This window comes from Aulostomus chinensis, chromosome 17 (genome assembly GCF_037954235.1).
Source record: "Aulostomus chinensis isolate RoL2024-O1b breed Wild chromosome 17, RoL_Achi_v1.0, whole genome shotgun sequence".
NCBI lineage: Eukaryota > Metazoa > Chordata > Actinopteri > Syngnathiformes > Aulostomidae > Aulostomus > Aulostomus chinensis.
In genome coordinates, this window is record NC_141336.1 from 3,773,774 (window position 1) to 3,787,544 (window position 13,771).

The 13,771-nt window shown below is 43.0% G+C and overlaps 1 protein-coding gene across 1 annotated transcript in view; it reads right to left on the reverse strand.

Moving 5' to 3' along the window:
• Window positions 1-1,252: 1,252 nt before the first annotated feature.
• The window catches only part of dnaaf9 (dynein axonemal assembly factor 9), a 32,855-nt gene continuing 20,336 nt past the window's right edge, over window positions 1,253-13,771 (reverse strand). The window contains exons 32-37 of the mRNA XM_086182282.1: window positions 13,217-13,323; window positions 12,834-12,908; window positions 11,867-12,051; window positions 10,978-11,043; window positions 8,629-8,722; window positions 1,253-8,360 (exon numbers count right to left, since the gene is read on the reverse strand). Of these exons, the coding sequence (XP_086038408.1) occupies window positions 8,254-8,360; window positions 8,629-8,722; window positions 10,978-11,043; window positions 11,867-12,051; window positions 12,834-12,908; window positions 13,217-13,323 (634 nt within the window). The 3' untranslated portion in view covers window positions 1,253-8,253. The remainder of the gene's footprint in view (window positions 8,361-8,628; window positions 8,723-10,977; window positions 11,044-11,866; window positions 12,052-12,833; window positions 12,909-13,216; window positions 13,324-13,771) is intronic.

Genomic DNA, 13,771 nt, shown 5'->3' on the forward strand with positions numbered 1-13,771 from the left:
CCATTATGAAGAGCTCACCGAACCTTTACAACTGTAATAAACACCAACGTTTAGGAGATCCAAACTTTCCACGTGGTGCTGAATCTCTGGTTGGTCTTCAGGTCTGCCACACATGGAGAGAGTAGTGATGGAAGTTATTCTAACCGTTCAGATGTTAAAATAACTTCCATCACTACTCTCTCCATGTGCAGGGATGGAAGTTATTTTAACATTTCAGATGTGAGCAGCAGACCCATTTAGTCCCCAACGGCCTCTTTCATCGACAGTGAAAAGCGATCAGGAACCAGTAAGTGAAGGGAATTGATATCCATGTATCCGACCCATACGCAGAATCACGAGGGATCAATAAATTCTTATAAAGGAAGTATCCTGCACACTGTCTCAGCTTCCATCCCTCCATTTCCTACCTATTATTCTGTTGAGGGTGGTGGGGGTGGAGCCTATCCCAGCAGCCTTCCCCCTGGACGGGTCACCAGTCCATGGCAGGGCCAGCACATATAGACAGACAACCATTGGCTCTCCCAGTCACACCTACGGTCAATTTAGAGTCTGGATTAACCTGGTCCCCTCTTGATGTCTTTGGACTGTGGAGGAAGCTGGAGTACCAGAGAGAACCCAGCAGGAACAGGGAGAACATGGAGACTCACCCAGAAAGACCCCGTGATGGAGCCGGGGCTCCACCCACAACCTTCTTGCTGGGGGCCACAGTGCTGACGACAGCACCACCTCCGTCTAAACTTGCTATAGGTTTTATTAAATATATATAACAAACGTTTCGGTACTGTACTGTGACCACCATTAGTGTGTGTCACAGTCCTGAAAGGTTTGTAACATATTTAATAAAACCTCAGCAAGTTTAGACAGTGTGCAGGATACTTTTCCTCCTTTTTGGTTACTTAGTTGATCTACCAGTGGATGACTCATCCGACGCGCCTGTCGCAGAAGTTTTCTGTTTGTTTTTAATCAATAAATTCTTGTCAATTTAAGAAATAAGAATGTTTGGAACGCATTCGACAGTGTTTACCGACAACTAATAAAACATCACAGCTGTCATTTTCAACCTGTGTGGTTTTACTTTTTCCACACAGAACATTGATCAAGAATCGATAAATAAAATCGATACAAGCGTTGAAAGATAAAAGCTGCAAGTGTTTGAGCAGCTGAACAAGGCAAAGTCGACGAGTGGAATGTCTGGAAGCGACATTTGAATAACTAGATGTTATTTTAAGTGAGAAATGAGCAAACGCAGATCACCCATATAAATATTTTAATTAATGATGTGGCGCAATAAATACAGTTAGACAGTTAGATTATAAAAGCATCAGTCACAGGAAAAAACAGAAGTTACAGTAGTTTTGTGCAAACGCAGTTGGGTTTGGCTCACCTTCTGTGAACGACGTGGAAGTCAGTTTGGCCCCTTAGAAGTTGTCCCTCTTAAGAAAATAGACAATGAGAAGTTCTGTTCTCTTCCGCTTTAGACGGCCTGCTAACAGGGGACAAGAAATGAGCCCTTTCGCTTTTTTCCCCCCAGATCTAATTCTGCCACGGTGACATCAAACTCGAATCACTGCTGTTCCTTGACATGAATAACACCCCCTCCCCCCCAATCTACGTGGCAGACAGCCAGTATGTGACCACAGACAGAAGATATTAACCACAATTTCACCCCCATCTTCTTTCATAACACTTGAATTTGATAGGGCATGTGTGTAATCTCAGGTACGGAAATAATACCTGAGCAAAATTCCTCTCGCTGTCTGAGGGGTGACGGGCCTGTGATTCCCTTTAAACCTTGCTAGGACAGAACAGCCCAAAAAAAAAAAAAATTAGCATCAATAATCCCCTGAGGCCTGAGAACTATTTGGTCAATTAAAAATTCATTTCCAAGTCTCCAATAAGCATAAATCACATAAAAATATCAACTTCCTCGAGAAGTGCATACATTCCACTTCGCTGGCCCTTTTGAACGCTGGAGCCAATCTTCAAAAGTAGAAACTAACAACAGCCTGTCACATCACCAGAACATCATCCCCCCCCCCCACCTTAGAAAAACCAATTAACACCAAACTTTGTTTTTGTCCCATAACTTCAGCTACAAAATGGCTTGCCTTCACAAGCAGGATGAAGACACCAGGGTGCTCGGTCAGCCAAAGAGCGGCGTGGCAGTCACACAGAGAGGCTTGAGGAGGGCTCTTTGGGCCCCCCCCAGTGTGCAATAAGTAGGGTGGGGTCACCAAAATTTAGTCACCAACCAAATCCTCGCTTCACCTGTCTTTACTGTGATCGGCAAAAGACTGTCTCAACTGCTCTTTTATCCTCCGCCAAGGAGTTCATGTGATCACCGGCGTGTACGTTTGTTGGCAGGATTTGATGAGATTTAGTGGAACAACAGCTCATAATGGAAGTAACGAGGGATTCAACTTTGGGCGCAAATGTTGGATGGCACTACTAGAGGTATTTTTCTGTCCGAGACGAATTTCCATCAAACTCCAAACAACCTGGACAAATGTTTTGGCTTCCAGAAGTCATGTTGATGGGATCTTAAGCTGTATTTTCAATGTCAAAGTTCAAGGATCTGAAAGACTTTGTATATTTTGATGAAATTGATTGAGGCGATGTCTAAATTAGAGATAAGTGCTAAGCTTGCAGGGACAGTGGGGATCATGATCTCATGATCACAAAGACCCAAGTTTTGGCGGTTGAGAAGAAAACCCATGAACGGATGCTGATACTCCATTCCGTATCCACGTGGCCTCCTTGGTGGGGGTACTTCCTCTCTGAGCGCTTTCTCTGATGACATATTGCTTTTACAGTGACTGCCTTTTGGACACGCGCGCCCCCCCCGACATGTGCTTATGACAATGATCTTGAGAACCAAAATCTTTACAGTTCATCCTCGAGTCCCAGTGGACGTTTGTGCCAAATTTGAAGAAACTCCCTCAAGTCTTTGCTAAGATGTTGGGTTAAGAAGGATGAGACAGATATTGCGTACACATGAAGTCACGGTGACCTTGACCTTGATTTCCAAAATTCCTCCAATTCATCCTCGAGTCCCAGTGGACGTTTGTGCCAAATTTGAAGGAATTCCCTCGAGGCGTACCTGAGATATTGTTCATGAGAATGAGACTGACGGACGGTCCTAAAACATAACGACTTTGACTGTCACAGAGACATAAAAAACAAAATAAGTAAGAATGTGCAACTGTCAATCAAGCTGAAGGCGCCGGCACTATTCAGCCCATAGCCAACATCTTTTTTTTTGCTAAGTTTGCCTGAATTGTCCTGAGCCCTCCAGCGCCTTCCCCCTGTGTGACCTTGCCTGCTTCACTCTCGGGCTTAGTAAAAACACATTGCTTTAGAGAACGACTCCATGGATTCCTTTCACCAACACTGCTGAAGGACGGATCCTCGCCTGACAACACCTACTCCCCCCTGTGACAGGGGGGAGACGGAGCTCTGAATGCAGCTCTAACTGCTGCTTTTCTTAGCTGTAGCCAAGGCACTGCTGGATCAGAGAAACCTGACGTCTCACAACCCATCAGATTCTCTTTGACTTGTTTTTGTGTGTCTGTGTGTGCGTGACAAAAAGGAAATTGCATCTGCTTTTTAGCTTGTGTGAGAGGAGACATTTGCATCTAGAATGTTCAATTCACAGTCTTACAAAAATACTATTTCTCATTTCGAGGTAATTCAAATTCTTAGCAGATATGTAAAATAAATGCAGTTTTCTCTTTGTTGTACCAGTCTGGTGAAAGGCATTTTTAAAATATACGAGGAATCATACTCACATGATATCTCAACACATGCAAAATAGTGTAGACATACTTGTAGGAGTCATCATATGTCGTATATATTTGCGTATCTATTAGTGGTAAATTGATTTAAATATCACACACATCTTACATAACCCTCCACTCTTTAAGGACTACCTTCTTATCTCTTAGCCAATTAAGGGTTCAGTTCTGCTGCTCTTTGACAAGTGAAGCAGGTTGCAAAGTTGTGGCGCCTTCTGGGTTCCATACAACAGTCCAACACAGCCATTTTCCCTGTCAATCAAGGTAACTCTCTGCAGTATTACATAACGACATAATGACAGCAACTGTCGCTCAAAACAGACAGCTTTGAGAGTGCATCTACGAAACACTAAACCGGGGCCTTAAATTAGAGTTAGCATTTTGTCAACAAAGGATTTAAGTTACATATTATGCTGCCATACTTTTAAAAGAGCCCCGTAATCTCTTTGCATTTTGGTTTATCGCAGAATTCATAAGCAGCGGTTCAAGTGGTATCTCGTTTTGCTTCACTTAAGACCCTTCATGTGAGCTACAAGCACAGCAGATGACAAACAGGCTGGGAGAGACAGAGACTCTAGCAGCACATTTGATTGCCCGGCTTTGTCCTTAAAGAGCTATTTGAGAGTCGTGTAAGTAGAAATATATAAAAACACACGGTACAATTGCACTTCTTTCATAGAGTAAAGGAGGAGTTAATAACAGGACTAACTAAGCGGTCGTCTTCCCCCCTCCTCGTCGACCGTCTTCTGCTGGCTGTCTGGAACATGCCAGGGTTCTACACGTTAGAGGCATACTACGCTATGTGCTAATATTCTTCTAAAAGACAGTGGCACATCTAGCATCACGCCGTATGGCTTGTTCAGATCAAAGAAGACTACAGAGAGTATGAGGCCAGCAGTGTCAGGAGGAGTTCAGGCTCAGGATTATTTCAATCCGCACCGAGACGCTCAGGTCATCTGGAGGAAAATAACATTTATATCACACTTGTCTGCCAGCTGAAATGATTTATGCTTTCAATTTCACCGGCTGTGTTGACAGCCTTGACAGACAGAGAGTGTGTGCACATTTCCTTGTGCTAATACTCAGCATTAATTCACCAAGACAAATTCACAAGCACTAAAGATTGTTAATTAGTCTGCATGTTACACTGCTGACCCCATTATGAATGAAAGCCATTAAATCTCCAAAGATTGTAGCAGGGTCCCTACACATCCTCAGCCTCTGGATTAGACACATGCTTTTACTTTGGAAGTCTGTTTGGTGACATGACAACTTGTGTTTTCCATAGTAAATGCTGATATCTGTGAAGCACATTTCCTGTGTAGGAACCCTGATGAGAGGAAGACATGCATAGAACATCAGTGTGACACAAGCAAATAGTAGCCTACTGATGGGACAGAACTTTTCTCATCGACATCTCACACGTGGCACAAAGCTCGGCCTTCTCTAAAGGCTGTACCCATGTTAGCGAAATCTAACCAGACAGTAATCTTTTCCCCAGATTATGTCACCTCCCCTGATCCTCACCAATCCAAGTGATTCATAAGATTTTACCCAAAAAAAAGCATTGGAATGTTTCCACATTTAACAAAAGACCAACATTGTCAAATGAGTGATGCACACCTGTTTGCGGTGAGGCTAACCTTAATATCTAAAGAGTGACAAACACAAGGACAAAACACCTCCACTGGTGATCCAACACTCTGTTCTCACTGGCAAGACAGCCTGATAACATCTGACTTCAGTCTTCAATGTGAACAGGTTTAATCAGGACTCACTCCTGAATCAAATGACTCTGCGGTTGACTCGGGTGTTTACTTACTCCAGCCCCCATCGACAGTGATGTGAAACATAACTTTAGGAAATGCCACCATCAACAACATGCATGGAGGCGAAGAGAGCTTGGTGCCTCCTCGGGGAACTTCTGTGACTCGTCATCTATTCAACCCATCGGCGTTCATGCCCTGCGCAAACATCCTTCAGTCAAAGTTTGGTTTGAAAAACAAGACTGCAGCAAAAAATACAAATTAGTAACCAACCAAAGAGTCCCTGCTGCTTTCTAGTTGAGCAGCACAAGAGACCAAACCTTTCTGACACCTTTCCAATGCATCAGCTCCATTCTCGACACTGAACGATGCACCAGAATAGAAAACAATTGGCAACTCCTTGTCTATGTGCAACGATAAGAGGGGAAAAAAATCAACTTTTTAAAGTTGGCTTACCCAGTTTTGAAGAACCTGTGTGTATGCCGGTGTGTACAGTGGGGAAACGGTAATAGATACTGTGGAACTACTGGAGGGAAGGAACAGGCTGTTCTCACCCCAGATCGTCAAACACTGATGAACTGTCACTGCTGGGTATTGTTAAAAGTTTTTTACATCAGGACTTTTGCCGATTACTTTTAATCTGACTTTTTATCTGCTTCTTGAACAATATTTTTTTCAATACAGATTAAAGTCAGCTTTAATGAAATGAAAATGCCATTAAGCATTACGAATCTTTGGTTTTAGTTTTTAGCTCCTTGGCATTTTCACACACTCTACATATGAAAATATAAACCAAACATGGTGTGGAGTGATTTATGCTTCAACTCTTAACTTTTACGTTTTGGCACATTGATATTTTTCTATTTAAATTGTCTGAACAACATAAACCTTAGAGATTTACTTCTCCGGTATTGACATTTGGTATTGAATGAAAAGGCATCTTTTGATACTCGATAGTGTAAAGCAATTCAGACGGTGCCATTGAAGTACTGAGGTTCTGTACCAGCCTGAATTGTCTTGGCCCTTAACGGTCTGATGATGCTGTGTGAAGTGTGTGTCTGTATGACATGCAGAAGGCTGTTAATTAGAGTTAATAATAAACTATTCACGTCATTATGAAACAGCAGCTCCAGGCAGCGTGTCGACTGGCCGTGCGTGACCTTGACAGACAAGGGTATTTTAAACCCAACCGTGATCTTTCCCTCAACCAATACATTTGTTTTTTGTGCCTCAACTTGACCCAAACTAAACAGTGCTCTTGCTAATGGTTAGGAAAGCGTTGGCCTGAGTTTACAGTCATGGTAACTGTTGCGTCGACTTGTTGCAAAAAGGAAACTCTTGACAAAGCGAGCTTGCAAATGGGACTCTAGCAACCATTTTGCGCTGCAGAGTCTGGTGCTTCTTGCTTTATACTGATGTCAGAGCAGAAGCAGAGTGTGATTGATAGAAGGCTACATGATACACACGGGGAGTGTGAAAGCTTCATTATTTGAGGTTGTGGGACATGTTGGAGTGACAATCATGCTTTAAAAAGATCTTCCCTCACTTGGAGCTTTGATAATGGTGGCGTAAAGCGCTAACAGTGCGAAAACTCCCCAAGGAGGCATTTGCTTGGTTAGAGGTGTGGTAACTGCAAAGGCCACTGCGTATGATTCACATCACTGTCATCAAACCGCTGACCGCTAGGGATGGGGGCATACTCATCTTGGAAGAGACCCTTCCCATCGTGTTTTTCCTTTAATTTGTCACCCGTTTGTATTGTCTGGTATCTGGTTTCTCAACGTTTAACAGCAGCATACAGAATGGAGTTCCTAAGGAAAGGATTTTGGTGTAACTGCAGTGATTCCACGAAATTCTTGGCAGCCTCAGCTGTTATATAACTTTGAGATCATGCTGCTGGGAGTGAAGTCTGCTTAATTGCACTTTCATTAGATTCTCTTTAGGAGTCTTAAAATAAAGCACTGGGGTGGCATATAGCTATGTGATTAATGGCATCATTCATCTGTTGTCTGCAACCAACAGGCTGCCCAGTGTTTACAGCTCTGTGGCCAAGCGCTCCCTCTGCTGCAGCGTGGCACGCAGACAAGCTAACAGGTGGTCCACGGATTGGGTGACGACAATTCTTGAGAAACCCCACCAGGGAGCCCACCAGAATCACACAGCTATCCATGCCTGTCCAGAAATAGAGGCATTAATTTGCCAACTGTGATAAACAGAAACGCACAAGCTGTAGGAGTGCGCGGATGGAAATTCCCTTCAATTTTGCAAGTCTCATAGCTCTCAGACTTAGTGGTGCAATCACGTTAGTTTAAAGTCGGAGTGGTGTGCTGCATTATGTTTCAGATCTGTGAGCAGTTGCGAGGATCCCTCAACTGTTGACAAATGTCTCTTGAATTGCATTTGCCACTTTCAGGTGGTGCCTTCACTGTACAGTCAGAGGTGTTGCAGTAGGAGGTGAGGCAAACACATGACGGAAGTGGCGTTTGATGGGTGATGTCACGTCATTTGAAGACAGTGAATGAACCTTTGCCAGCAGCAGTTTCTGCTGAGGCATGTGGTGTGAACAGACATTGACCATTTCAGCTGAGTACACACTACATTACCCCCGTGCCCTCCCTGCCCCTCCCACAGCGGTTCCAATTTTAAGAGTTAAATAGGACAGATGGAGGCCGAGGACATACACACAGATTATTTCATGGATCAAACAGGTCAGGCTGTCCCTGCAGCTCCAGCTGATGGTTGAATAGTTCGATCTCTCTGTTGGCCTCAGCGATGTACTCTTTGATAAACTCATCCATGTCTGCAGTTACAGCAGTGTAAGGAAGACAGCAGCATGAGCACCAGCAACACTAACAGTGCAAGTCCTGTCGTCACGCTAAGAAGATTCATCACATTTATCCATTAATTTGTAGCAGTTTTTCATGCCTTTTCACTGACGCATCTGATGTGTTTCTAGTCTGTAAAGCAGATGATTACATTTACCCAGTTTGTTTTAGTTGTTGTAGTATCGAACACCTACAGTCATCAAGCCACAGCAGCTTCCATGAACACTTATATGAAAAGGATACTGGGATGGCAGTTTCTTTTCTCCCCGAAGATGTTGACATAGTGATAACCGTTGTAGAAGTAGCCTGGCGGCAGTGGATCCAAGTGCCTGGTCAACTGAACAAAAAGATAATACATCAGGTCCCCCATGCCATTGTACCAACCCCCCCCCCCCCCAACACCTACAAAACCTGGTAAAGTTTATTCACATCAGAGTTTAAGTTGCATCTGCATACCTCCACTGAATAGTCGGTTCACAACTGAACACACTTCCCTGAAGTCTGCAACACAAGCAAGACTCATCATAGAGAGGCAGTACCACACAAGCGGGAACATCGTCCCATTAATGGTTCCAGTACCTGCTGCTGCACTATACTAAAACTATCTTTGAGGATGCCTAATACCAGACAATCAAGCTGACCCAAGGTCTAATCCTTCCACTTTGCCAATGACTACAGATCATGCTCTTGGCAGACCCCCCAGCGACCACCGCCCCTGATCAGGGTAATCTTCAGATACCCATGATCAGCCCCCGGCCCCTGGATCAGCTGCTTCATCCTCCACATCAGTCCACTCACCATAGGCCCCGCCTGCACATCCACTCCACCAGGCCTCTGAATCACTGGCCTGCCTAAGCACTCGATCCTGACCTTCCTAACCCCACCTCTGGTGAACACAGTAGGCAGAACTGCTGATCCCTCTTCTGACCCAGCAACATCCAAAACCTTGTGCTGCTCCCAGCCAGAATCTTCACCCAACCTGAGGCCTAGGTGGCAGGCAGAGTCCATCTTCTGCAATTTCAACAACCAGGGGAAGCAACCATAGGGCTTTTCAAGCACTTTCAACATCAATTCTGGATCTTTCTTCATTTTAAATGACAGACTACTTTATCTCCCACTGTGCCTCTCCTTACGATCGGTCAACATAGGTAGCTTTTACTTTAAATTTAAACCAGTTATAACTAAAAGAATTCTCCAGCTCATCGACCCAGTCTCTGAAAGCACCCGGCTGACCACGAAACGTCGCAGCTTTTCACGCCTTCGGTAAACATACCATTTCCAGGAGAGATGGGCAGCAGAATCTCCAACAGGAGGGTCAGGCTTTATTGGCCTGCACTGCTTTGCAGTTAAAAGGTGCGAAACCAACAAATTTAAGAAAACAAATACATTTTCAAAAATAATAATTCCACAGAACTTTGAGAAAGGTACAGAATGAAAGTCTTAATTTACCTACGAAAAATACTATAGCGGTGAAATAATTATTGAAATATTTTATCACAGCCATTAATAAGATTCATAATATTTACATTTCATTGATTCGACTGACAAACACTTCAGAATCTCTGAGCCAACAGCGTGAACACTTCAATATGCTGAGGTCAGCACTTTTCTACTGGACAGGTAAGCTAGCATTTGCTGACTAACAATAGCAATAGCACAAGTTTGCAACTTTAGCCTCTGACAGGTTCATGTTGTCATGCGTGACATCATCACAAAGTGTATCATGACGTGATTAAGCACAAGAACTATTCCAACTCTGACCATGTGGTTAGTTATGTTAACCTGGTAACCAGTAGAACAGATTACAGCACTGAGAGAGAGAGACACCTACTGACAAGGAGGTGGACATGTTGTCCACTGCACATTTTAACGTATAGCAATTTTTCTACCTCCGTCTCTAGGAGTTCCACAATTACCACTGTAACACTTTACTACCCAGTCACCAGACAAGACCCTGCTCACAGTAGATGACAAGATGACTTAAAAACCCAGAACAAACAAACACAAGGCCGTTAGTCTGAATGATGCTCCAGTCTGCAAAGGAAGCTTGGTCAAGTGCCCTGTATGGTTTACAACTGCCATCGAGGATTTCCATTTTTGCTCATTTTCTGAGATTTATTGACGGTAAAATTAAGCCTTCAGTAAATAATTAGTACAACTGGGATGGAAAATTTGAAATTTGAAAATGATGCAAACTTAAGTAATATGGGTACAAACCCCCATGATATTAGAAAAATTCCCCCTGGAATTCTAATTATTTTGGATTTCAAGTGTGTGTGTCTCAAATAATGTGTTGTATGCATAAAACCTGGATTCTTAAATCCACATTATCTTCTTTCTCTTCATTATTATTGTATTATGCAACACATTGGCTCTTTTCTTGGCATGTGGCAGCCACCACCTGTCAATCACTGGAGTAGCACATTGGCAGGGATATGTGTCATGTCACCTGTGTGCCCAAGAGCATATTTGTGCATATTAGTGTTAATGCGTCAATCGCGCCACTTGTCGTCAAAACTTCACAGCGTATCTTTCGTGCTGTGACATAAACACAATTCCACCAATGTTTAATATTCGATTCCAAATACTCACATGGATGTTCTTGATTTCTTGCGATGAGAGAGTATTTGTAGTCTTTTTAGGCTTCTTTGGCTGCGTCTGTAACCACAAACCAGAAACAGCACCTGTGTGGTTAAATATCAACCTTTTATTTGACTGACAGTAATCTTGATAGCACTTGAGCTGCTTAGGTTGAAGATTTATGTCATATCTTTCCATGGCCATTCTTGTCAGAAGTTAGAAGAAAATGAATGGATACTGTGCTAAGTGAGTTCTACCTGGTGCATCTGAATATAGTATAACTCAGGAATGGCACATTTCTGTTGGCAAACCCGAAAGTCAACATTGCCGTGGGATTTTTACATTGGATTTTGGGTTATTGACAGAAATAAGCACTGTCGCAAACTTGCGCATTTTGTCACCTTGAGAAATGAACACCAATTTAACAGGGTTTTGAGGCACAAGTATAATCATTGGAGGAACAACGTTATCAGCAATGAATAAACTGGACCTTACATGCTTGACTTTGTTTAGCCACTAGTTACCTATCACCTGTTTTAAGACATAAAACCAAAAAGATAAAGAACTCGCCAGTATGGTATTTATGCATTTTGTGTTGTGGAACAAAAATAAACATATCTTTTGTGTGTGTTCACTGCAGACTTTACTCTGGCCATTTAACTGAAAGTCCCATTGACTTTAAGACAGGGGAACTGGATGTACAACAATGCTAACTTGTTTCCTGCTTGTAGGACCTGCCCCACCCTTCTGTGAATACAAATTATTATTGATATTAAATCTAATTATGGTTTTTGTGGTGGAGCTGAAGTGGCTGTTTCTTACAATTTTTTGGTAATGTCATTTATATAGGTACTGGCTTTTTAAGTGTCATAAAAAGAAAGGTGAATATTCAAATGTGTACCTGCTTGGCACACAGTCGGAGCCAGTCCTTCAGTCCATCCTCTGTGAGGCCGACACCATCAAAGACCAGGAAGCAGGAGTTGTTCTTTTGGAGGCCAGGGGTCAGAGGGTCAACGCTCTGCTCTGGGACAATGCTGAGGTTCCCACTCACCGTGTTGCAATTCACCTCCATTATTTTGTCTGAGTCTAGAAGTTCCAGAGATATCACATCCAGCTCTCAAAAACAGTACACGGCTAGAGTAACACCTGCTGCAGCAGCTCCACGGGTAAAAGCATGCTGTCGCTGAGGTGTTAATCTTTTAACATCCATACAAGCTCTCTGTTTCCAAAATGGCTCATAGAACTCACGTGTGGCGCAAACAAAGCATTCAAATATGCTAAGAGTGTAAAATATCTAATGGAAGTTAAACAGTTAAATGCAAAATTAAATACATTTTATGATTAAATAGGAAGGGATGAAAAAAGCACATTACTCTAAAGACAGTGAGTGAGATGGACACTTGACACAAAGGGAATGTGAGTCTGAGTATAAGGATCATACAGTCTCCACACTTATTCAACTCTGTCTTTCCCACTATCAACAAATGTCTGCACACTCTCTGCAGGCACCTGCACTCTCTCCTCATGCAACACCTCTACACAGGTCTTCAAAAGAATGAGTGAGGAAACTATGAGGGGAAAATAAACCATTAGACTATGAGCTGAATTCTTAACACCAGACACCAGAGCAACAGCTGAGCAATACTCCTACCGTCATGGGCTTCAGATGCAGCCATTTCTCTAATAATTCCCAAAACTGGGAGATAGAGGTCAAATATTTAGCAAATAAATAAATAAATTACATTTAATTAGCACTTAACAGAAGGCAGACTCTGTCCCAAATTAAATCTGTGCTGGAGATTTGAAAAATGATAGAACATTTTTAGATATTATGTGAGCCAAAAAAAATGGACAAAAAAATTTCCTACCAGTAAAACGTATTTTTCCAAGAATATTGTACACATTTCCTTGGAAGGGGCTTGGCCGTATAGACGACTTCAATGCTACACAAGAAAAAAAAAGACAGTTTTGTGACACAAAGTGCAGGATCGATCAATCGTTTTACAGTTATAAAAGCACAATTTGCAGTGAGAGCATAACGACAGGTTACATATTGGAGCTGTAGGTTGCATATTTTTTGGAAAAGAGGTTACTTAGCAGCAACAGCTAACAATTACTTTGAGACCTCAGTTGTTTCCATATTTGGAGGGAAAGGCAGCTTATATAATCATCATCAAACCCTGCCAGCTCCCATCTGAAGCGTCTGTCACGCGTACAAGTAAAAAAGAAGGGGGGCTTCTTTCCATCTCACCTTTACAGCGGGCGACAAATAGAGGCCTCTCTAGGGGCCGGTTGAAAGCCACGCACCGCTGGGTGAGGATCAGAGACCCAGAACCAGAGAAGAAGCGTCCTTTGCACCTGAAACACAGAACACGTGCACATTGCACAAATGGTGAGAAAGTTAAGGCACAGGCAAGCCAAATGTTTGTGCTACATTTTGCCTTTGGCTGGGGAGTTGTTTACTATACCAGCTGCCCACAGGAAAGAGGCCAGCACATATGATTTGCTGGTAAAACAGTGGAAAAGAGGATGATAAATCTGCACATGCAAATACATCAGGTTCATATCCTTGTAAAGAGCAAAGAGCAAGAATCTTTACACACAGTCACACCACATACACACAAATTAAAAACCCGGAGATGAGGGGCCGGTGACTTTCCAGAAATCCTGTGTATGATCTGAGGGGAGGATTTAGCAGCGGTTCATATTAGGCTGACCACTGAGGCATGAACGCTGGATGGAGCAGGTCCAAAGGGAAGGAGACCCCTCTGTGTACATGGCAACTCAAATGTACGGCCAACAGCTT